Below are 25581 nucleotides of genomic sequence, written 5' to 3' on the forward strand. Positions count from 1 at the left end.
ATGTATGATTACACCGTGCCTATATGGCCGGGCAGACACACCAATTCCGTGGGCAGCTTACGCCCCGGACGCAGGAGGCCTGGACGCGAGCTAATGATGATCACACCGTACCTATATGGTCGGGCAGCTTATATATGTATTATATGATATAATTTTTGTTATAAGAGTTAGCACGCATGGCTCTGCCTTAAGAGGCAACCGGTTGCAGGTTTGCTCTACATCTTATGCTCCTTTATTTCCTTATTATCTTTGTTGTACATGCCTTGCATACTCAGTACATTGTTCGTACTGACGTCCTTTTTCTTTTATGGACGTTGTGTTCATGCTCACAGGTAGACAGGGAGACGGACTGGATACCTAGGAGCCTTACCAACTGTTGTACATGAGCACCCCACTACTCTGGAGGTACAGCCTATTGGTATATGCTATTGTGTATATGTATTGCGGCATGGCGAGGTCCTGTCCCGACCTTATGTTTTCAGTACTCTAGCTAGAGGCTCGTAGATACATATGTGTGGGTTGTAGATGCTATGTGACCTCTTCATTGTATATTCTGTACATCATTTTTGTAGCCTCGTGGGCTTATGTGTATATATATATATATATATATATATATATATATATATATATATATATATATATATATATATATATATATATTATTTTGGGAGATATTTGGAGATTGTTCATGATAAGTCTTGTGTTAAGGTTGATGCATGACCAGGTTGAGTATGATAGATAGCATGATGGGTGGTGCTAGGCAGTCAGCCCCGGGTACCCGTCATGGCCCACTAGTTGGGTCGTAACAAAGTGGTACATGGACTTTGAGAGTCCCCCATGGGTCATGATTGCCGAGACGTGGAGGCATTCCGTCTGGGACATGTTGTACAAAGACTGCATATGTAATGTTTTCATCACTCATACATTATTGCATTGCATTGTACCCCTTGGTTTTCTGTGGTATGGTTGTGATATGATTGTGATATACTAGTTCAGGATGGTTATACTGAGACTTGGCATAGTTGGGTTTAGCTGTTATAATTTAGGTGATGACATGTTGTTATATGAATGGATATACTGGTTCGAAATGGTTGGACTGATACTTGGTACAGTTGGGTTTAGATGTTATAACATAGGTGCTGACTGGTACTGTGGATATGGATTTGTGTTGACTTGTACCTTGTTATTTTACTTGTTTATCTTGCTTTGTCTTCTTTATATACATTAGCTAGTCTTAGTCGACCTATGATACCTACCAGTACTTGTTGTTTGTACTGACCTGCACTTGCTGCATTCTTTTATGAATGCAGAGTACCAAGTTGGATCTACTTCTACCTTTGTGGCTGATAGTCGAGGATTGTAGATTCGAGTCTCTTCAGGGTGAGCATGAGGGCGTTCTCTGCCCGAAGACTCTTCCTACTATTTATCTCTTGCTTTCCATTCTGAGACTATTTATGTATTATTATTCAAACTTGTAGTATTTGGATTAGATGATGTTGTATGACCAGACCAGCTACTGGGGTGGATTTCATTTACTTCTGCACTTATTTATATTATATTTGTGAGACTTACATTATTTTACTTTCTTTCGCTATTTTTACTATTTGTTAAAAGTTGGGTTAAGGGTTCGCCTACCGAGGTGGGAAAGGTAGGTGCCCGCACGACTTAGTGATATTGGGTCGTGACATTCCATTCTTCACTTCTTCAAACCCTAGCACGAATTTTTTCTCCTTTCCTCATCCTCCCACATCAAGGTAAGGTTCTTCCATGCACTTCTAAGTAATTCTAATGATTATACATGAATTCTAAGAGAAATCCTATTCTACAATCCTAAGGCTTTCAAGAAAATCCTTCACAAGGGTTCAAGTGAAGGAATTGGAGTTCATCATCAAAAGTTTGGATTTTCCTTTGGGTTTTGAATCTACTAAGGTATGTAAGACTTTCCTATCCCAATCGATTATAGCTTTGAATTGGTGATTATGATTTCTTGAGGGATAAGTTAATGGGTTAAATAGTAAGAAACATATGAACTATTGTATGGTTTGGATTGTTGACTTAGGATTTTTGTAATTATATAAGTGATGAAGAATGATGTTAATTATATCAAGTTGGGATTGTATAATCACCTAGAAGCAAGAGAATGGGAATTGGGTGAAGAAAACACCATTAGTAAGGGCTATGAAGCTTTATGCCCACCAAGTGTTTGATAAAATGCTTAGATGACCAAAGCATGGATATTATTGCTAATATGGAATGTCTTTGACTTGTATTGCTATAGATTAAAGTTGAACGGGTTGACGAACATTGTACTACATTCAAAAGCAAGAAGTTAAGGTATGTGAGGCTAACTCTCTACGTTTGGGAATGTTAATGATTCTCCTTACGCTACGTGTTATATCCCGCATTTCGTACGTCGGGATATTCTGAGTAAATTGCGGGAAGTTATGGACAAGGCTATTTTTCGATTTTGTTTTAATGCACAAAGTCGCTTATGATTTCATTGGATGGAAACATTAAGGAAAATTTGGGGTTAAAAGTGGAATTATGGAATCTAATATTTCATGAAATATGGGACCAAAAATGAACTATGGAAAGTTGACCATTTCATGAAAATTTGGGGCTAAAATGTGAGTTTTGGAAACTAGAAATTTCATGAAAAATATGCCATGTGGCCGGCCACATGGGTGTGGGCCAAGGGCCACATGGATGGATACCATATGTAATTAAAAATATGACTAAGTTATTATATTAGTCATCTTCAACACTTAGAAGTTAGAAGAAAAATCAAGAAGCTTGGAGAAAAGGAGACCAAGGCATTCAACCATGGTGGAAAGAAAATGAAGTCCAAAAATTGTCATGAAAAAAAATAATTCCTCTAAGTAATTCAACCAAGTAGAAGGTCCTTTTAACGTGGAGTAGTTGTTGGAACAAGAAAATCGCTCGTTGTCGCAATTCACCAACTCTAGCCAAGCGAAGAAGTGAATGAAGAAGGTAAGATTTAATCTTGTTTTTATGTGTTATGAATGGTTGGTGTATGTCGTAGTATGTGGAAATGGATGAAAACTCATGAAATATGATAAGTTGAAGTTGGGCCGTGTGTATTGCGTCTTGGCCGTGTGTAGTGTGTGTTGTATAGGAGTAGTGAATTAATTGTATTTAGCATGTTTGAGTGTTGTTGTAGTGGGTGGAAATGAATGAAGATCATGGAATGTGTGTGTTGTGGTGTTGGCCGAAAATGGGCTGTTTTGGATGTTAGGGAATGAACTAATTTTATGTGGTATTTTAGTTGTTGTCGTCGTGGATTTTATGATAATAATGAAGGCTTAGTGAATTAAATTGAAGTTGTAATGGTTGTGGGCTGAATTGGAAGTTAATATGATTCCTATGTAGATCTTATATTTATGTTAATGACAATGTTAACAAGTGAATTGTTGGTGTAATTCATGAATTCGGAAGAAGTGTTGGTGTTAGTTTGGTTATATGCGGTTGAATTGAATGTAAATGAATGTCGTCGCATTATATGAAAGAAGGTTGATGTTAGAATGTGTTTAGAATTGGTTATTGATGTTGCTAGTATGTTATTGGTATGGTTGTTGATGAGTTTGGCCGAGTCGAATTCTCGGGGTGTGGCATTTACAGGGGAAATGCTGCCCAAATTTCTGTAAATAAAGTAATGGCTTGGAATTGGATTCTTCGATGTTTATGACTAATATTCGATATCTATTGATGTTGTGTAGACCTTGGAGAGTCGAGACTTGAGTCGGATTAGCTTAGGAAGTGATCGAGGTATGTAAGCTTAACCCTTCTTTCTTTGGCATGTCTTAGTGAAAAGTAAGTTATGACACGTACCCCGAGGTAATTCTACTCTTGCGATCCGAGCATGTTTATGACCCATATTTGTTTCTTGATATTCATGTTCTTAATGTAGTCAAATTATGGTCTTTATATTTTTCGCATGAATGGATTTCAAAGATTGCATAAAAGTTTGTTTTCAAAAAGAGTTTGTGTCCTAAACGATTCCGAAACTACGAACGTCCGTAACTTTCGTAGAAAGGCTCGGATCGTTCCGATTTGTTCGTAGGAAGTTCTAAAATGAATAAAGTTTGTAACTTTCCGAGGCGAACTCGGATTGGTTTGACGTATGACTATGATCCCTATGGCTTGAATATGACTATGACCCTTATGGATTTGTAAATACGTATGATGTATGTTATGTTTTCGAAAGATATTTGACATAACTATTGTCCGATTTTCAAATGACATTCCACCTAGACTACTTCATTGAGTCTGTGAGTATGATTTTATATTCATATGGTTTGTCACTACTCTGCTCGTGCCAGCCTCAATATATCCTTCATCTCCGGCGTCCGGGCGGCATGTATTCGTGCAATTCCATTGCATTATTCACCGCGTCCCTCACTAGAGGGCGGGGCACGCATATATATATATATATATATATATATATATGATATGATGATGATGTGATGATATGGAGATGGTGGCCAGGATGGCATACCGAGTCCCTTGCTAGCGGGCGGGACACGCTATTCACCGAGTCCCTCACTAGAGGGCCGGGTACGGTATGTATATGTATATGTATATGTATATGCATGCATGATGATGATATGATTTTACTTACCGCGTCCCTTGTTAAAGGGCCGGGGCACGTTATATGAATATGTATATGATGATTTTACCTACCGAGTCCCTCACTAGAGGGCCGGGACACGGTATATGTTTACATGATGATTATATGATTTGATATGCATGACAAACATTTTCAAAGGCAAGTGTTATAATTTTCTGTACTCACTACTTCAATATGATCCCGCTTATTGTATTTCATGGCTTACATACTCGTACATATTAAACCGACCCCCTTTCTTCGGGGTTGCGTTTCGTGCCGCGCGTGTACACCCGGATGAGTGGAAGATATTAGCAAAAGATGTTCCGGCGGGATTGGCGAGCTCCATTTTCTCGGAGTCTTTGCCGAGTTAGAGCTTTATGATATGGTTTCATGTTCCATGCTAGAGACTTTGCAGACAGTGTCGTAGGTATAAGATGTCGGTTATGTAAGCGGCTATGTACGCCGATGTGTCATTATGCATTGTATTATAAGTTCTATATGTTTCTATGTGTCACAGATTTTATTTGATCTGAAAGAGATAAATAGCATGTTTATTTCCGAAGAACTTTCATTGGGTATCTATGTTATGATTTAAAGGTCCAGTCTGATTATGAGTATTACGAGAGTCAGTGGGTTCGCTCGGCCCTAGGTAAGGGTCGGGTGCCCATCACACCCTACCGGGTTAAGGGTGTGACACTACGCTTCTTTTACAACGTTACGAATTGCCTCAGAAATATACTTCAGCTTAGTCTCCTTGAATAATAGTTGCAGAATTTGTATTCCCTAGTTACGTAGTTTGTTCATGACTTTCAATCCAAACGTTGTGAACCCGGAACGTGATCTAATTAGACTCGTGTTTTATACCCATGAGTCAGTCTAGAAACTCAGCATGTTTATAAACTAATTAAAGTTTCAGTTCTCATAATCAGTTCATAAATTCATGTATCGACTAGTATAGTAATAGTCAGTACTGCATATCAGCACCTCAGTATGATTTCACGACTCTGTATGAACTCATGTTCAGTATCTCATATCAGTATTTTAGTATGAATCTCAAAGCCATGTTAGTATGATTTCATGTCTCAGGATAGTAATGCTCAGATTGCTTACGAGCAGTTAATGCTTTAAACTCCATAATTAGTTCATGAATACATGTCTCAGTCTAGTTCTATTCAGTATTCCAGTATTATGTAGTCTAGCATGATTCAGTATTTCAGTATTATGCATTACAGTATGACTTCCAACTCCTTGATATTCCATGAGTCTCAGCCATGAAAACTCAATATGTTTACACTCCATAATTAGCTCAGAAATACATGTCTCAATTCAGTGCTGACCAGTAGTTCAGCATCATGTATTACATTATGATTCTTAGTTCCGGATTTTAAATTCATGAATGTTGAACACTTGTATTTGGGCCAGAGGCCGCAGTTTATGCTTTATGCATCTTTGTCCCTAAGGCGATTATGTATATGTATACTCGGGCCAGAGCTCGCAGCTTGTGCACATATATATTAGGCCTGAGGCCGCAGATTATTTACTCAGATAAACAGGTGGTTTATTATTCAGAACAAGGAGTACTTATGTTCAGCTACAGTTTCAGTTTCAGTTTCAGCACTTATTACATGTTTATTGATTTGGGCTGCCGTGTCCCCGAGCACCCCCACTTACAGTTCTTACTTTTAGTTGCTTTCCATACCAGTGTAATTCAAATATACTGACGTCCCTTTTTCCGGAGGCCTGCATCTCGTGATGCAGGTAACGATTTACAAAATGACGCATTTGCTCGCTAGGATCTCCAGTATCAGCTGATTGGTGAGCCCTGTTCTTTCGAGGCCTTATATTACTTTACAATCTTTCAGTATTTATAGATAATCAGTGTTTTCAGTACTACATTAGAGGCTTCATAGACTAGATAACAGTTAGACAGAGTCGCAGGCTTTTCATGTTAAGCTATGTTGGCTATATTTATGTTTCAGATTTATATTAGCATTTCCGCACTTTGATTATGTATCATTCATACTTTCAGTATATCAGCATGTGTTAGCTTGTTTTTCGCATTCTGTATGTTATGATGCCATATGTTGATTCAGTCAGCCATTTGACTCGCTCGATCGCGTTTAGTCAAGCACTGGGTGCCGTGTTACGTCCAAGCCTAGGTTCAGGGCGTGACAAAGCTTGGTATCAGAGCACTAGGTTCATGTGTCCTAGGGAGCCTATGAAGCCGTGTCTAGTGGAGTTTCCTTTATATGTGTGTGCCGGCCACGCATATAAATGGTTAACTACCAAGACATTCAGAATTGTCTCATTTCTTTCTACTCTAGATTAGGCCATGAAGCGTAGAGAAATAAGTAACCGCTTCTGCCTACTGAATTACGTATGTTTCGAATCCGCAAGCGACGAGCAGGGAATTCAAGGTTCAACTGAGGATAATTACCCATTTGGGTATAATTGTGAAGTGTCTGATAGTAATGAATGAGGCTTGAGATGATAGTGAAAGTGGATTAAAGTGTATGTCGCTCGAGAAGGGGCAGTTGTATCATAAATGTGAAGGTTGAATGATAACGACGTACATAAAGAAGAAGAATGAGAAATTACAGGCAAAGAAAGAGAAATTAACAAAAGAGCTAAGTCTGCAGGAAACGTAAATCATGGAGGATCTGGGGGAGGTGGAGGCAGATAGTTTTGTATAGGAGGTCATCAGGACCCACTCCATCTGCAACCATTGCACAGTCTCGAGGTCTAAATATGATCAGAAAGGTCAGTTCAGCCAGAAATAGAGTTTCAGAACACCAAGCTCTCAGTCACAGGCCAATATGGGCCACAGAGATTTTGAAAATGGAATACTGTCTCAGAATATAAAAATAAGACAAGTAGTTAAGAAGAGGCATCCGAGCTGGGATCTGTCCATGTGCTCACCCTGGATGCTCATTAGCGAAACCTCGGGAAATCAGCCACGAGGAGAGGCAGTCGACCCTGTCACATACTCTGCACTTATAAAAGAATGCAGCAAGGTAGTATCAGATCAAACACTATGTACTGCTAGGTATCATAGGCCGACAACAGTTAGCTAACATATATAAAGAAAGAGACTGAAAGATAATCATGATCACAATCAAGTATCAATCAACACAGTCCAAAATAGTATCACAAGTCTAGAATATCAATAATCGGATCATAGCCTATGGTGAAGCATCTAAACACAAGTCTACCCAGTTTCTCACAATTCCTCACATAATCACAACCACAAGTACAATCCACGAATCCAATCAATAGGTGCAAATGAGATGATAATGAAGAATGCATATGCAAAGTAATGATACACACATGCTCCGGGCGGAATACCTTCATGCCTCGATAGTCATGACCCATGGGAGACCCGCGAAGTCTATGTACACTTTCGCGCGCGCGGCCCATCCAATATATATATATATATATATATATATATATATATATATATATATATATATATATATATATATATTAATACATGTTGCGGCACGCAACCCGATCCAATATATGTAAGTAATATGTTGCGGCGTGCAACCCGATCCAATATAAGTATAATATATGTCGCGGCACGCAACCTGATCCAAATGTATGAGTATAAATGCATGAATAATATCAATGCAGTATAAATGCATGAATAATATCAATGCCAAGAGAACCTATCAATATCAACGGTGCCCACACATAGACACACATCACAAGAATCTATCAATATTAACGGTGCCACACATGGACACATATCACAAGAATCTATCAATATCAATGGTGCTACACATGGACACATATCACGAGAATCTATCAATATCAAGTTTAGTACCACAAACGTGGCAACAAGCCAATAAATCACAACAAGGCAACAAGCCACATTCAACAACACTACCAACCTAAGTAATCCATCCCAACTTCATACCCGAAGGCATAACACGCTTTCTCCAACAATCACTAACTCCACATATGCTTAGCTAACCGAATTCTAACCATAAGGTAAGTCGTAACCTACCTGGTAGCCGAGCAGAAACCACGAACAATCACACCTTTGCCTTTCCCTTTCGTAGCATCTCCAAATACTTAAATCTATTCATAATCGAGTTCTAGATTAGAAATAAGGAAGAACAACACCCATATTGCTATACTTATCTTACGAATCAAATTCAACTATAGAGAAAGGAGGAAACGGGCCCACAAGGGTAAAATGGGTATTTCAAAAGTGAAATATGCAATTCAACATTCTAGGAGTTCAATCCTACTAATCAATTGCTAAATAACTCAAGAATGGGTCAATTTCGTTATTCAAGGAAAACCCCCAATTTGGGTATAAACCCTAACTTTCCAACATTCGATTTCATTAACATAAAAGGAAGATTCAAACCTATTAGCTATGAAATCATTAAATTCTATGATTAGATAAGTCAAATCCACCAGCAATTTCCCTTTAGAAAGACTAGAACTCATTTTATGAAATAATCAACAAAACCCATCTTTCCTCTTAGATTCTAATGGATTTCTAGCATGCATTCAAGCTTAGGGAAGATAAGGTAATGCATTCTAGGTTAGGAGACGTACCACAAGTGAGAATTAGCCAAGAAATCTTCAATTCGCCTAAAAAATACTTTGGAAGTAATAAATGAAGTGATAGAGAGTGAAGGGTTTTCACCTAGCATTTAATAGATTCTGGAATACGTCACCTCGCTGCAGCGGTCAGGAGTCTGGTACAGCGAGCTTGCGCCAGCTAGACCAGTCTCGCTATCACGTATCTGCCACAGCGGATTCCTGTCCACACGGACACTAGACACCAAAACTTTCTGTTTTTTCACAAATACAATCCCGAAATTCGACAATCACCTGAGACCTCACAGACACAAACCAGACATACATTCACACGTAAAAACACGCTACAGACTCACTCGCGGTCTCGGAATTCCCAACGGAAGTCTGTTTACTGTGTCAACACCCAATGGCCAAATACTAACTTTCCAACCAATAAACCGAAACAGTCCCAAATGCCTTGGGAATCAAGCCGAACATCCTACCAAATCCAAAAAAATCATCCAGACCTCTCGGAATCGATGAATTTTTTAGAAAAATCAGTTTACCCAAAAGTCAACTATTGGTCAAATATTTTTCACTTTAAGGCTCAATTTCACAAAAGTCATCATATAACTCGCACGATCACCTCGGGAACCATACCACCCATCCTCGCGGGTCAAAATCATACTAATAGGGCTCGGGGAAAGGTCAACGGGGGTTAATGGTTCAAAAGTGCTATAACGACCAAACGGGTCGTTGCAATAAGTATATATAAAATTACCAGATTCCTTTAAGGGATATAAACAATAGTAAGCCAAAGGAAAATAGGGGTACATAATAAGAGGAAAGAGAAATACATAAAGAAATCAAGCTCATGCAAGGGAGGAACTAATGAGATGCGAAGGTCGATCCCTCGTCCACTCTGGCTCTCTTGGCTCGTCTGAGAGCCGCCTGAATCTGATGGTGATCGGAAAGCAAGAATTAATGCATCAACCAAACGTCATTTTTTCTCTAACTCCAATGGCTTGAGAGTGAGAAACTATTCCGCTATCCTTTTATCAAGGTAATCCATACACTTGATCATGGTTTACAACTCGTAAGTCAAATCAGCAACGGTCTGCATATTATCTATCTGCTTCTATCGATACCTTTCCTCCTTATCTTTCACTTGCCTCCGAACTAGGTACATCTCGAGTTGTGCTTTGGAATCTTTGGCTTGGACACTGTTAGGGATATTCGGCCCCGGAGTGAGTGCCTTGCAAATCCTCCCTTACCCAAGTTTTGTACATTTCATTATACCTGGCTCGAAACCTCTTGGCCAATGCTTTCGGCTCCATATACCGTGCACTCCTTCCATTCACGAATGATCTCTCCGATCATAGGGACCTCGTCCTCTTCATAATCAATCACATATATGTTCGGATCTCATACTCCCTATAACTTTTTTTGATTAGTAAATGCTTTTATGTATCTTTCTTGACAAAGAAAGAAGTGTGCCCCCACATAAAGCGTGAGAACCGCATGTCGACAGAAACTTGCCAAAGTCCCTTTTCTTTTAAGTGACCCCACACCAAATGAATTTTGCCCGAAGCAATAAATAAATGATAATTTTTATTGCCAACTTTTGCATCTATTTTCAAGGTAAGTTATTCTTGTATTTAAAAGAATACTTATTCAAATTTTAAATAAAATTTCAAATAATTTTTTCAATTAATGAAATATATCTATTGTTCCTATTTTTAGAAAGTTTAATCTATAAGATTCTTTTATTTGTTTTAATTTATTTTGATTTAATAGATTAGGAGAAATCCCTATTCCCTATTTTGTAAGTTCTATCTCTTTATTGTTGGTACTGTACAGATTATATTTATGTAGGATTTCTCTTTTACTTATAAACCAGTTATGTCTTTGATTTTAAAATATCTATATATAATATAAGGTTAGGCATAGACAAGGTGATGTGGCACCTCTCTACGGCCTCCATTCCTATTTATCTTTTTTCTCAGTTTTTTTGACTGTTTTTCCTTCTTTCCTTTCATTGATCACTCAATTATATAGCTACAAATATTTTTTCCTCCCTTTTAAAAGCAACTGACTCGATCAGATGTGCCCTTTTCTTTCCTCAACATGGCTGGACATGTTTTAACATATTAATTATAATTTCAGTTACTAACTTTATGTCATGAGTTACAAAATTTAATTTGCAGATATTGAAAGGTTCTTCCCAATTAAACATTCAACATCATTATATACTTTGACAAACTATATGTATTGGAGTAGTGAGTATGCGTCAAAGCTAAGAATTTTGGGATTTTGTAATCTCTTTTCTTTTATGGGTGATGCAATTTGTCCTTACGTCTAATGTCCCTCAGTATCCACATATAGTCTCGGATGATTTAGTTTGGCTCTACGGGGAAGACAAAAATATGAATTGCTTTTCATGATTTGGAAAACAAATATTTCGATGGCAATTTGAAATTTCAACAGTAACTTGATTATATATAACATCCTTTACTAATTGATTGATATAAAGTTCTTTAGCTTTTGGTGTCTCCAGGCGAAGTATTTCCGAAGTTAAAAGCAAGGGAAGGAAGCCAACGTATACGTGGATGTTGCTTAAAAAATATGCATGCAGCCTTTAATAGTTATGTGAATCAATTTTTGATAAGCCTATGATAGACGTAAGAATGTAAAATTAATTTGTAGTTTTCATAATTCATTTTAATTTATACGGAGGTTGTTTATTGATATATCGAATTGTAATCCTCAAGTTCTTCATTTTCTTTTAAATGATTAATGTTCTCAAGCTTTCCGGATTATCATAAATCATCATTATTGTCGTCTAGGGATCGAGTCCTTCGAGCTTATTGCTTGAATGCACAAAGTTGGTTAGAATAAAAATAATTTGGTAAAGTTATTGTCTTTTACAATTCATTTTTTCTCGAGAGAGGAATTTATGTTCTTCTCTAAACCTTGATTCATTGTTTATTATTTTCCTCATTTATCAAGGGATAAATCTTTGGTGCATATAAAATGTGTCAAACATTTAGGCTCCTAAATGTAAGTTGTTTAGCTTTTAAACTATGCAATGCTGCTTAGTGAAGTTCAGATGCAATTTTTTCGGTTTTATGTTCTATCCTTTAAGTTAATTAATATACAAATTATACATGTTTACAATATTATTTTTGTATGAATATTCATAATTATGTTCTTTTTCAACTAAATTTTAAAAAGGGATTAAATATTTGTAAAATTTTCAGATTTCTTTACACATTTACTAGTATCATTATAAAGGTAATCATGACATAGTACGTGGGTGTTTGTGTAATTAGTTAATCATGACTATTCTATTGTAAACTTCTTATAAGTTTCAATTAATGTGGCATTTTGACTGGCATATAATTTAAAAAGGAAAAGATTTTTTTAAAAACTTGTTGTCTCAAACATGTCATAACATTAAGGTTAAATAGAAAATTTATACTAAATTGTTTCTTTTTAAAAATGGAGTAACTTAACACATAAATTGGAATGCCTTTATATTAAAATGAAGGTAAAATTGTATTTTCCAGTTGAATATTGAAAGTGACCGCAAAATGGTCGGAGTAGGAGTAACGGCTTCTCCTATTCAATCGTTTTGAGTTACCATGACCGCAGATTAGCATCTCTTCTTTATAAAACTAAAAACCTCCTTTGTTTTTTTCCTCTTCCATTCCAATCCTCTTTGTTATGAGAGTTTCATCTCCAAGAGAATTATGGCATGGAGATATGTCTGCTCATTATTTTTGAGGGTGGAATCACGTTGTTCTTGCTTAGGGTATCATCATCACCATCATCTCTTTTTTCTTCATATAGTCATGCATGTTTAGGGTTTGCATGTAGTGCAATGTGTTACAATTGTTTATGCGTCATCATACACCTATAATTATGTATTCAATTTTTTGTCTACAGATATCGCAAAATCTAAATGGGGCTGCCTATAATCAAAGTGGTACGATTATGATGATTAATTATAATCCTATTATGTTATCGTACTTTTCCTTCTGTAACGTTTTATAATTATGAGTACTACCATTGTTACCTTTTGTTTTCGGCGATGAACATACTTTTCAGTTGTGGAAAATGTCATCCAAGATGGTTGCATTAATTCACAAGTCTTGCTCATTTTTATTTTGTTTTTAGCTTCTTTTGTTTCTAGGTATCACCATACTTCTTGACAACTAACAGAACCATTACTTGTACAATTATATGAAATTCTGATTCTCAATGCAGGTAAGCAATGAGATTCCAAGGTTAAAGGTACAAAACAAGAAAGCAAAATAGAGAATTCCATGTGAAAATATTATCTTAGGGTGATTGATTTTTTCCCAAACTTCCTGGATCACACATGTAATATACTTAAACACTGAACTAAATGCAGTTACTTTCCCCAAACTTTCTTCTTATCCTTTGATACGGATGATCATGTATTGTCAGAGCATTGTTTCTCTTCCCAACAGAAATTACTTTTCCCCCTTCAACAGAAATTTCAGGGACATAGTGAAGAACACATGATCTAGCAGTCTTACATAGTATTTGCATGGTATCTTATTCTTCAATTGTATTACTACCTCTTACATTGTATCTTATCCACTACTAAGCAAATCTCTATTTTCCCCCTGAATTTCCCATTGGAAAATGTTCAGTGGCTATTAATTTCCCACTGAATATCGGTAGGAAAACCTAAATAGTAGTGTTTTCACACAAAAAAAAAAAAAAACAGAAAAATTATGAATTTTCCTAGCGTTTCAATGGGAACCTATTTCACACCATGTGTTTTTCCAGTGAGCTCGTTCGGTGGGAATGAGGTGGAAAAATTATGTTTTCTAGCACAAATTTCCCACTGAATGTCGATGGGAAAACCCTATGTTTCTAGTAGTGATCCTTCAATTCTACTACTACTGCCTGTTACTCTGATTGTTGTGTTTATCTTGTTGTTTTGTTGTCATTATTTCCTTTTCTATCCTGCTTTGATTGCATTTCTTTTGAGCCAAGGGTCTTACCGGAAACAACCTCTCTGCCCCACAAAGGTAGGGGTAAGTCCTGTGTACATGCTACCCTCCCGTACACCATTTGTGCGATTACACTGGGTATGTTGTTGTCTGTTTGTAGTGAAGAAAACACGATCAACCATATTTGAATTTCTATGTGATGATTATTTAGGATACTGCAGTTTCTTGTACAAGTGCTTTTACATACACGCCTTTATTTTGACCCTGAAAATGGTGAATTTGCTAGGGTTTTGGTTGTTTATGTGCAAATTTACTCAAATAACGCTCTATGCAAGTTCATTGTAGTTAGTCTAGAAGGGAGTGGTACTTCCACTCCGCTAATTGATTATATCCAAATAAAAACTTCATTGTGTACAAACAAGATAAATTTTTCACTGCTGAGAATTTTACGAATCTAAGTCTCGTTGTGTTTTTTCCCCCCCTGCATTTTATCTTAGGTCACCTCATACTGCTGGTGTCATGAAAGAGAGACATTATTCTTAGAATTTCACGGAAGTTGGACTCTGTAGGAAAGTAGACATTGGGATTTTGAAGCAAAGGTAAGGTAAATTTCTTACCTAACTACCTGAAACTTACTGCAACTGTTATTTATTGTAATAGCATCTTACAAGAAAATGGAGATAATCGCCCAAGTACATGTTTTGGTGGCATGATTAATTTTCAGAACTTCCTGGATTACGCATGTATAATAATTTTAGTACACCGAAACAATTTTGTTTTATCAAATTGTATCCACTAGTAAAATGGTTAAATAGGGGTATGAATCGGGCATTGACCCGTATCCAACAATCACAATTCAATAGAGTGTATGTTCTTAAGTTATTTGATGTTATATGCATCAAAGAGTTGAATCTGTGCTTATGGAAATGCAGAATGGGGAGAGCAAAATTAAAACTGCATAAGTTGGATGGTAGTAACCGCATAGGAGTATACTCAAGGCGAAAGAAGGGACTCTTGAAGAAAGCTAATGAGCTGTCAGTATTGTGTGACATTGACATCTTTCTTGCCATGTTTTCACCAGGCGGAAAGCCTAGTGTATACAAGTCAGAGAACAGGTACTTGCTTCCACCGCCATAACTCAGTATTAAACCTTTAAATTTCCATCCCTTAATGTTATAGGTCTTAGGTTAATGTGTGATTGATTTTCAAGAAATACGATTGTTGCTTTTTGATGTCAAGATACTCCTTCCAAGTCAACAATTTATGAGATATCAAGTACGTTATGGCATCCACCTGAATGGAATTACGCGAATACTAAAAATTATGTGCCTATTTTAGTAATTTAAATCTAACAACTTTAGAGACCAGTTTTAGCAAAATCCTTTCTACTGATAAATCTTAAATCCATTAAATTGTTCTTCCTCCAGTAGCTTCGAGGACATGATTACCAAGATTGCCGAAGTAAATCCAGAAGAAAGGGCAAAGAGGTACCATAGCACATTCATACGAATAATTGTGTTGATGAAATGATTAATGCGTGAAGAGTTAATCTTAGAGATGTTCTTTTACCTGATTAACAGGAAGATGGAGTGTCTTGAAGTAAGTCCAACCTTCCTTATTATAGGAATGGCCTGTTTCCACTCATTTGTCATTCAAAATTTAAGGTGCTTTTTTGTTGATGACCTTCTCTGGATTTGAATATTTAGACAATAAAGAAAGCTTGCAAGAAGTCTGATCACGATGTAAATATAGGAGAACACCTCTCTCCTGGGTATGTTTCATTTTACTGTCAAGTAGTTCGGTTTACCTTTCATTTTAGCAAGCAAGACCTGTCAGGTTGAAAAATTTTACTTCAAAAATACTGAAACTCTTCTGCTTATTCTTTTTCAGGGATTTGACAACGGAGGTAGTAATTTTATTTGTCACAAACATATCACTATGACTACCAAATTTGTCAGCACTAGCGACAATGATAGTCAACTTTACCCAATTTCTTGTGTTTGAGACAGGATATACATTTTCTCTCACATTCATTAAGAGTTCGACTTTCAGACATCGAGGATAGACTCAGGTAACTTCTTTGATCTTTTTGGTTGATTATACTTGTCATGGGATATCTTCCCCTGCAAAATAAAAGAATAATTATAGATTAGTCCTTCTATATCTAGTCTTTTATTAGAAGGAGCACTGTTGTTCTTTTTTCTGTAAGTCTTTATATTTGTTCTAAAACTGTTACACAGAGCAAATATTTTAGATGGTATATAGTCCTCAGAATGCCGCCAGTACTAGTATGGTGCAACATATTAGTTAATAAAACTTCCAATGGAATGAATAACATGAAAAGTTTTCGTTGAAGAACCTGAACAAAAACAAGATGCAGATGTTGACCAGTAGAGTACGATTGATGCACATAACTGGCATGTGCTCATGACTGTGAACAAAGGGTGGGGAAGAGTGTTAAGGCGAAACCTAGTTTAATTTTACAGTGGTTTGATACAGTTTGAGAAGGCATTTTGTTGGGATATTTTAAGTTACATGTGGCTTTGTCTTGTCCTCTTATATAGGCATCCATTCTTGGCATGCTACTATTCCATTTATGATTCCCGTTTAAGAGTTTATATGATATCAAGATGTTACTCCATTTTATGAGTTTATGGACTCAGAAGGCCTAATTTCTTTTGCAATTCTGACTTGTCCATACATTGTGACGAAACGAGAAAGTGAGCTGACAGAGTTGGTTCAAAGAGCTTCTTTTTCATTTCCATGATAGCAGATGGATTTTGCTGTGTTAGTCTCAAAATTATAATACAAATACTGCAGAAAAATATTCTTTTCAAACTTTACTTGAGCCTTATATCATAAGATTGGACTTATCTCACTTAAGATTTGAGCCTTTCTCTAAACCAACTTCACATTTTGAGGAGAACTTACTTTTTTGATTCAAAATCCCATTATCAACTGCCCTAACGAGTGACGATCATTTTGTCATCATAGGTTTGGCTGAGTATTGTGATCGTGTTTTACAAATAAATTGAGACTACATCTATCGCATATATGGATAAGCATTTAAATGAAAATCAAAGAATTTTGTAACCCTTGTGACCTCAGAGATGGAAGATGCATAGTATGTGGTCAATGGTCATAGCAGATACTGTTTCGGGGTGGCCAATAAATTGTGGCAAAGTTGCTAACTAATTTTTGGCTTTTCTGCAAATATATAAAGGATGAGTCTATAACTTCATTTGTTTTTAATTCTTTGCTTTATGTGTAGCTGAAGCAATGCTTATAAGGTTACTGTTGAAAACACAATTAAGCAAATAAAAGTATACTCCCTCTAACAAATTAAACTTTTAGATGACATGAGCACATACTTCAACATGGTATCAGAGCAGGCAGAGATCCTAAGTTCAAGTTTCTACCACTACCCTTTTTAAAAAAAGACATCATGTGCTTGGCCCATGGAAATGAAGCAAGCCTGCCCATGCGTGACAGTCGTAGTGAAGACATAATTAAGTAACAAAAAGTGTGCTCTATCTGACAGTTTAAACTTTAGATAAGATGGTCACACATTTCAACATATACGTTCCTGTGTTTCTCTTCCAGAAAAGATGTATTCTCTTTCGGGAATATCCCTTGTTATTAGATCGTTTTTGCTAATTACTTTATGATAATTTTATCTTTTGTTTAAAAATTAAAGGTGTTGCATGAATAGATCAACAGTAAGCTGATTCAAATTTCTTTCCCCTATTTCTATATTATTATGCGTCGTTTACTTGCTATTGTGTCTTCAGATAGAGTCCTAAGAACCATAATATGACATTTCTTTTCCTGATGTGATTTGGAATATGCAGGCTTTGGAAGAATCTTGACAAGATTGACAACATTCAACAGCTTAGGAAGTTGGAGGACTCGATTTCAAAATCTCTTAACGAAATCGCAAAACATAAGGTATGCGTAATCTTACGCCATCGACCGTAGTTCTGTATTTGATTTACACACTTATGTGTAGCCAATCATCATATTTGTTATGACTGATCAAATTAACTTGTTATTATTGATTTAATTCGAGAAGAACTCAAGGGCCTAAAAGGTTACTCTACTGTTGGATATATATTTTTCTTGACCTTTTTAGTTAAAGTCACTTTGTTTTTCAAACAAAACTAATAAAATTCTCCCGTTTGGTATGGATACCCGGACATATCTTATGATGATATATCTATGAAAATAATAGGAGTGTAGGAGTCATATTGATGCTCTGCAGTAGACTGTAAGCTAATTTCCTAATGGAAATGATATAACTACAAATAAACAATTGAAAACAGCTGTTAATAAAATACTGTCCTTGGCCGTAATGTCCAACATATTCATTATTTGTCTTTCAATTGTCTTTTTCTTTTAAACTATTTGATAGAGATTCACATTAAATTCAATTAGTGGTTAAATATACTGTGCAACGATAAGTAAAGATTTATGTGTTGCATTTATTTTATTGTGAATTACAAGTTTGTAATGACCACTCTCTGCATTGCAGTATGGGATGGGTTCACTAATTTTTTGTGCTGGGGAAGATATTCAGCCTTCTCCAGTCCAACATGGTATGGATTTATCTTCAAACTTTGATGCTGGGAAAGAGCCCCATCCATGTTCATCACTCCATTGTTGTGATAGTGAAAATATGGACGCATACGAAGACCTGAGTTCATTTGACTCATCTTTATTTAATGATACCGGGCAAGACTTCCAGGCTTCTTCACTGATGCAGCATGGGATGAACGACTGGCAAGAGCTCTATCAATGTTCATCAATCCACGGTGGTGTGGATGTGTACCCAGTAGGGTGAGTAGTTACCTTTATGTCAAGCTTCAACAACAACAACTACATGCCCAGTGTAATCCCACAAGTGAGGTCTAAGGAGGGTAGGATGTACGCAGACTTTATCTCTACCTTTACAGGGTAGAGGCTGTTTCCGAATAGACCCTCGGCTCAAAAGAAACGTAGTCAATGCAGGATTGCAAGAAAAATAAGACAGCAAAATATCAAATATAGAACAAATGGTGCAACACATAGTGATATACACATAAAGATAATGATCTCCTCGATACCTAAATAATACTACTAAGAAAAGAGGAGATGGAAAGTCCCCCCCCCCCCCCCTCTCTCACACGAGAGCGATGTTCGTGCCATATCCCTGTCTAATCACCTCCCCCCAGCTCTTCTTCGGCCTACCTCTATCTCTCCTAACTTCTGCAACCGCCAATCTCTCACACCTCCTAACTGGCGCATTCTCACATCTCCTCTTCACATGCCCGAACCATCTCAGTCTCGCTTCTCTCATCTTATCAGCCACAGAGGCCATTCTGACCTTGTCCCTTCATTCCTAATCATATCTCTCCTAGTATGACCACACATCCAATTATCATATTTCTTGTTAAGTAATAGATTTTAATATGTCAATAATTTTTAATTGCCTTTGATATCTTTATTGCTATTTCTAATTGTATCATGTTACTGATTTGGGGTCTCTAGGTTTTTGGAGGAACCATCCTTTTCTTTTGAGAGCTATACAAATCTTGTTGGCAACAAAGAAATTGAAGTGTCTAAGCCAGAATCCCAAAAATTTGTACCTGATGAAGTGTTTCTGGATTGTGAATTAAATCAGGAAGATATTGAAACAGAGTTTGGATTTACTTTTGATGTGCCACAAGTAGAACTATTGGATGACCAGGGAAATTTTTTTTACTGTGGCACTGACAACAGCTCCAGACTTCCTCAATCTCATTTTGTTAACATCCATGATAGTTCAAAATCAGCATCTGGAACTTGTGACAATATGATGTTAGAAGACTCTCTAAACTTTCTGGTAAGTTTTCATCTTTATTCTTTTGGCTTAGTCAGATACTTCGTCTCTCCAATATTTTGCCACTTGTTCCACGTTTCATTAAGCTCCGTTTGATAACAATTTGATTGTTTTCTATCATTGGCAAAAAGATCTATCCATGTGAAACTAGTATTTAAATAAAAGCTATATGAGAATCGTTTGAACACTCACAGCTTGTCATCAGCATCGTGTCTAACTTCCTGGACGTAACTATGTTAATTTGAAGATTATTATAGAACCACAAAACAAACATTTATATCAAAACTTACAATTCAGATTTATATCATAGAACTGTTCGCTATATCTCCTACGAATAATCTTTTCCCTAACCAACTTTACACTTTGAGGGAAGGCTTCTTCTTTCGAGGCTAAATCCATTGCCCAACTGCCACAACGATCATTTCTGCATCTTAGGTTTAGAAAAGCTTGTAATTTTATCATATCAACACATGCAGATAATTTCTATGACATTTAGTGGATAATTCAAATGGTATTCCAGAATTCTGTGACCCATGTGACATCAGAGATGAAGATGCCTAATCTTGAGTATGTGGTCATAGCAATTTGAGGCAACGTTTGAAGAAAACCTACGCAAATCTATAAGCCCATTGTTGTCTTTGTACACATATCTTAGTTGTTAGTCTAGGATGCATTCCCAAATTGTCCACCAGCTGCATTTTTAGCGCAGCGCTTATTTGGCAGTATTTCTCAAATCCTTTCAGTAACTTTGTGACATTCAATGTTAGCCGTGCAGCTGAAGAAATGTTTAACATATCATACACTTCTTTCTCTTGAAGAAAAGATTTTTGTTTTTCATTGATATCTCATTTTATCAGATTTCATTTGATAATTTAGTGAGGTTAGTTGACCAGACTAGCAGAGCAATGAAAAATTTAACATAAATTGACCAACAGCAAGCTAACTCAAATTCTTTTCCACCATTTTCTCTTGGCAGAAAGCATTGAGTTATAGTATGGCAATTTCAGCTCTCTTGTGATGTGGGGAACTGTAGATTTCAGAAGAAACTTCACAAAATTAACGTCATGCAACTTAGAAAATGATGACATACTTGTCAAACTCTCTTAACGAAATTGAAAAGCATAAAAGTACACTTAGATCATGCTTCTTCAAACAGCCCATTCTGTTAAATTAACACACTAATATTTTTTTTATGATGACCTCCAAACAAGGAACTACTCCATGTGGTAGATAGAGAGCAAAAGAGGCTAAATGTTTACATCATCGTTGGATAAGTATTTAGTTTTGTCCTTTTAAACTCACTGTAGATGCCTCTGATATGATGGTATCTTTACATTTGTAGAGTGATATGGGGGTATAAGAGGAATGGGGATGGTGGTAATAGATAAAATATTTAACAACTGGATCTTAGGTTTCCAAAATCCCTCATTATTTTTAAGTACTCTCATGGGTGCCATTGTGATAGAAACTAATTATTAAATTTAACTAACAGGCAAATTGTAGGACTCTGAAATTCTGTCTATACTACAATTTAACAAACACCTCTTTTCATTTCAGTATGGAACGGATTCATTATGTTCTGATGCTGGAGAAGAGTTTTCAACTTATTCTTCGACCAAGCATGGGACAAATTCACTTTCAACCCATCTCAATGTAAGCTTAGCAGTCTATGCAGGTGGTGATTTTGAAAATATGGATGGATATGACGACCTAAATGTATTTGATTCATCTTTAAAATTTGATGAGAAGCAAGAATTTCAGTCTTCGTCACCGATCCAGTATGGGATGAATTCACCTGTAAGTTTTGATGCTGGGCAAGAGGGGAATCGATCTTCATCAGTCCAAGGTGGTGATAGTGAAAGTAATAATGGATATGAGGACCTAAATTCGTTCGTACAAGGGTAGGGATTTACCTTTATAGTAAGCTTCAAGCTGCCAATCCTCATAGTCCTCGTTAATCTGGTAAAGTTATGTTATAGATATCATGTAAGATAACTATAACTAGATACATTGATAATTTCTGCCACTGATACTAGTGCCACCATTTCACTAGTTTAGATAAATGTAGTACAAAATATTATTTTTCCCGTTTTCCCATCCATGCGCCCCCACTCATCATCATCACCACAACCACCATCTTTATCTTTATCTCTATCTCTATCTTTATCTATAGAGATAATTATTATCCGCTAATGTCATTGATTTGGGATTTCAGGTTTTTAGAGGATCCTTCTTTATCTTTCGAGAGCTATACAGATCTTGCTTGCGACCATGAAATTGAAACTTTCAAGCCTGGATGTGAAAATTGCTCAGCGGATAAAATGTTTCTTGATTGTCAAATAAATCAGGAAGATCTTGAAATGGCATTTAGATCTACTCTTGATTTGCCACTGGTAGAGAAGATGGATGTCCAGCAAAGCACTTTTGACTGCCTCAACAAAGGTTTTGGACTTCCACAACTAACATCTATCATAGTGTAGAACCAGAACTTGTGACAATATGATCACTATCTCTACTTTCCTGTAAGTTTCACCTGTCTTAGTGTTTTATTTCACTTGGAAACTCCTCTCTATCCGTGTACAACTCCTTCCCCATTTCCTTACTCCTTACATGTTGAGATATTTGATTTTGTTTTATCCTTGGCAAAAGATCCACATATGGGAAACTAGTGATATTTAATTTATGTGATTCTGCTCAAGTAATGGTCTTTATTAGTCTATCTATCTTCTGCAACATCACGTCTAAATTGCTAGTGTCAATACTTCGAAGGGGATAATGCACGTCTTAACGTAACCACATCTATTATCTCTAAAATTTGCAAGTATATATTAGATTTCCCTCCCATGTGACACCTCAGTATGTACCGGGATAGAACAAAGCAGGTTGTAGACAGCTTTGTTTTTGTGGATTATGACTATCTAGACGATATTTGAATCAACTTCTTCTCATTTATGTTGCCTCTAGTTGATATAATTTTGTTTTTTGTTTACGGTGCATTAAAACACGAACAATGTTATTGTTTGTCTGTGAATTTCTGAACTCATATAGCTTAATTGCTTGATCGTGAGCTTAAAGATTCCTGTAGGCTGTAACAGTTTTGCATGCTGTACCTTAATAGCTATTGCCCTTACAGAACTATTCCTTAATTCTTCCATTTTTTTATGTGTTTGTGATAGTAAAATCGCAGCTCATTACATAGCAGTATTGGAAGCAATGGCAAACATCTAAAATGCTTCTTAAAATAAATTGCAGGTCATCAATTTTTATGTATTCCAAACCTCCTTAACCAAATAAATTTTCCTTTTGCTTTACTAATAAGTGTGCTATTTTGCCTCGACATGGATATTATATAAGGAACAAAATGTTAATTTTCCTTTGCATTGAAAGAAAAGTGGCTTCATAAGTACTGAAAGTTTTGAAAAGCTAAAATGTTGATTTTGAATTAAAAGGTGGTGATGTATATTAGTACTTTGTTTCAACTGACATAAACGATATTGGGTGCTAATTTTTGTCAAGTGGTTTAATTTTATGTTGTGAATAATGTATGTAGCAAGAACAGAAGAAATTTAAGTAGTTTAAGGAAAATTTTAATTATATACACGGTATAAAAGGAAGCATGGATGTACACGAATCTCATGAACATAATAACAATGACAAACCCAGCCGTATATTCAAAATCGGATTGTTGGCCTGAATCCTCGTAGTTGTAATATGTTTATAGATGAAAATAAGTTGACTGTTAAGTCTATAAACCAGGTTTCTGACAATCCAAAAAAAAAAAAAAAAAATAGAAGTCTTGACAATGATAACAGTAAAAAAATAATACTGATGAATTAGGAATGTACAAAACTAAATTAGGAACGTATATAAAGTTTCCCTTTACATACTATACTCCCTTTTTATAATGTGTGTAGACTTATTTGCACTTGAAACCTGGAGTTTGTTTTCCACTTTCTATGTGCAAAAGTATTGTCCATTACTTCTCTTTTGCCGTTGTCATGCAAGATTAACTGCGTTGATTTGGTCAGCTCTTCGTGCAGCTAGCTAGCTTGCCTGATGTTGATTTTGCTGGTGACCTCAACTCAACTCATTTTGCTGAAGCTCTAAAGGTTTCCTTCAATCCATGGGTACTGGCAAAGGAAACCTAAAGGGCTCGAATACCATGCCACATTGCCAAAGAGAATTGGGATGCCAAATTTGTAATATATTTCCTCGTCCGGTTGGACTCATTCATAACAACCTTTTTTCTCTATAAAATAAATTTATGAGCAACTATGTGCAGAATAATGTTAGCATTTTAAGGTCAATTTTCATGTTCAAGAACATAACGTGTTGCACATGATTTGAAATCTTTAAATGGTGAACAAATGCGATACATTATGATAATTGTGCGAGTTATACAACTTTGATGTATACGATCTATTGTTGTAAACCTATTTTCTTTCGCTTGTATGATTTCAGATTTCCAAGCACATTTCCAACTTTTCAATGTAAATCTACAATCTAATGGAAGTGAATGGATATCAAATTTGGAAATAGATTTTATAATCGGAAAACAGAAAGTAATAGAATAAGGACCCCTGATCCTCACATATATTAAGGAGATACTTACATAAACAACTATAGTTTGGCTAATTACGGCTCGTAGCTACTAATTCTTTGCCATAGGGTGTATTCTGTTGTATTAATTTCGGTTGTATTCAATTCGATTATATTCAATTTGGTTGTATTCATTCGTAGCTACTTTTACACTATATTCAATTCGGTTGTATTCAAACAACAAAATTCAAAACATACAGGCGAAAATACAAAAAAGAATATCCTTCAAAATACATAAATACAAGCGAAAATACAACAAGATACATTGTATTTACACTAAAAATGACGAATACACTCAAATCCGTCTAGATCTGAGAAATACAGAAATAAAATACACTCAGATCTGAGAAAATACACTTAAATCTGAGAAAATCCGGTCGGTAGGCCATGGATTTTGGCCAGAGATGACGACGGCGGTGGAGGAAGAAGAAGAAGATGACGGCGGTCGAGGGAGATGACGACGATGCTAGAACTCGAGTTTTCCCGTGGGAGATGACAACGACCAGAGATGACGAATCTAGAATCTTGGATTAGTGAGAAAAACCTTCAACTTTAGAGATAAGGAGAACGAGTCTCTCTCTTGGGAGATAAAGCAGTGTCAACATCGGGAAAAGAAAGTGAATTGATAATCTGAGATGGCACTCCAATGTAATATTGGTGCTTCTTGTTGCTTGTCGATACACCCATCCTAAAGTTACACAGACGCGACTCAGTGGAGGGAGAAGAAGGAGACTGTTCTCAATGTATTTTTCTCTCTGGTGTTGTACTCTTCTTTAAATATATAGTATAACTATGGTAGGTTATTAAATACATAGTATAGCTACGTAAGTTAAATAATTTAAATCATAGTTACTGTAAGTAAATACCTCTTAGATGTTATCTACACCATGTAAAATTTCATATATTACGTGTGTCACTCGGTGTTACAGTTATATAAAGACTAGTGTCTCTTGGCCCGAGCCTAAACCAACATT

General features: G+C 36.2%; 1 protein-coding gene across 11 annotated transcripts; it reads left to right on the plus strand.

The window, feature by feature from the left end:
• Positions 1-12745: 12745 nt before the first annotated feature.
• On the plus strand, positions 12746-24394 carry LOC132063627 (uncharacterized). Of its 11 annotated transcripts, none has more exons than XM_059456281.1 (17): positions 12746-12977; positions 13112-13151; positions 13359-13432; positions 14649-14755; positions 15084-15266; positions 15579-15638; positions 15732-15750; positions 15858-15922; positions 16042-16057; positions 16161-16222; positions 18003-18099; positions 18683-18987; positions 19678-20015; positions 21600-21661; positions 21770-21909; positions 22224-22530; positions 24037-24394. In XM_059456281.1, exons 5-16 carry the CDS (start codon positions 15085-15087, stop codon positions 22486-22488), a joined length of 1611 nt encoding a protein of 536 aa, XP_059312264.1. In that variant the 5' UTR covers positions 12746-12977; positions 13112-13151; positions 13359-13432; positions 14649-14755; position 15084; the 3' UTR covers positions 22489-22530; positions 24037-24394. The 11 variants fall into 11 exon arrangements, with proteins under 11 accessions (XP_059312264.1, XP_059312263.1, XP_059312258.1 ...); XM_059456280.1 differs by having other exon boundaries at positions 19678-20011; positions 21566-21661; XM_059456275.1 differs by having other exon boundaries at positions 19678-20011; positions 21566-21909; positions 24014-24394.
• Positions 24395-25581: the final 1187 nt, after the last annotated feature.

The sequence above is a fragment of the Lycium ferocissimum genome, chromosome 7 (assembly GCF_029784015.1).
Source record: "Lycium ferocissimum isolate CSIRO_LF1 chromosome 7, AGI_CSIRO_Lferr_CH_V1, whole genome shotgun sequence".
Classification (NCBI taxonomy): Eukaryota; Viridiplantae; Streptophyta; class Magnoliopsida; order Solanales; family Solanaceae; genus Lycium; species Lycium ferocissimum.

Coding starts and splice junctions, on each gene's coding strand:
- LOC132063627 (XM_059456275.1), top strand. CDS start 15,085: ATGGGGAGAGCAAAATTAAAACTGCATAAGTTGGATGGTAGTAACCGC. Junction 16,223..18,002: donor GACATCGAGGATAGACTCAG/GTAACTTCTTTG, acceptor TGGAATATGCAG/GCTTTGGAAGAATCTTGACA. Junction 18,988..19,677: donor GTGGATGTGTACCCAGTAGG/GTGAGTAGTTAC, acceptor TGGGGTCTCTAG/GTTTTTGGAGGAACCATCCT.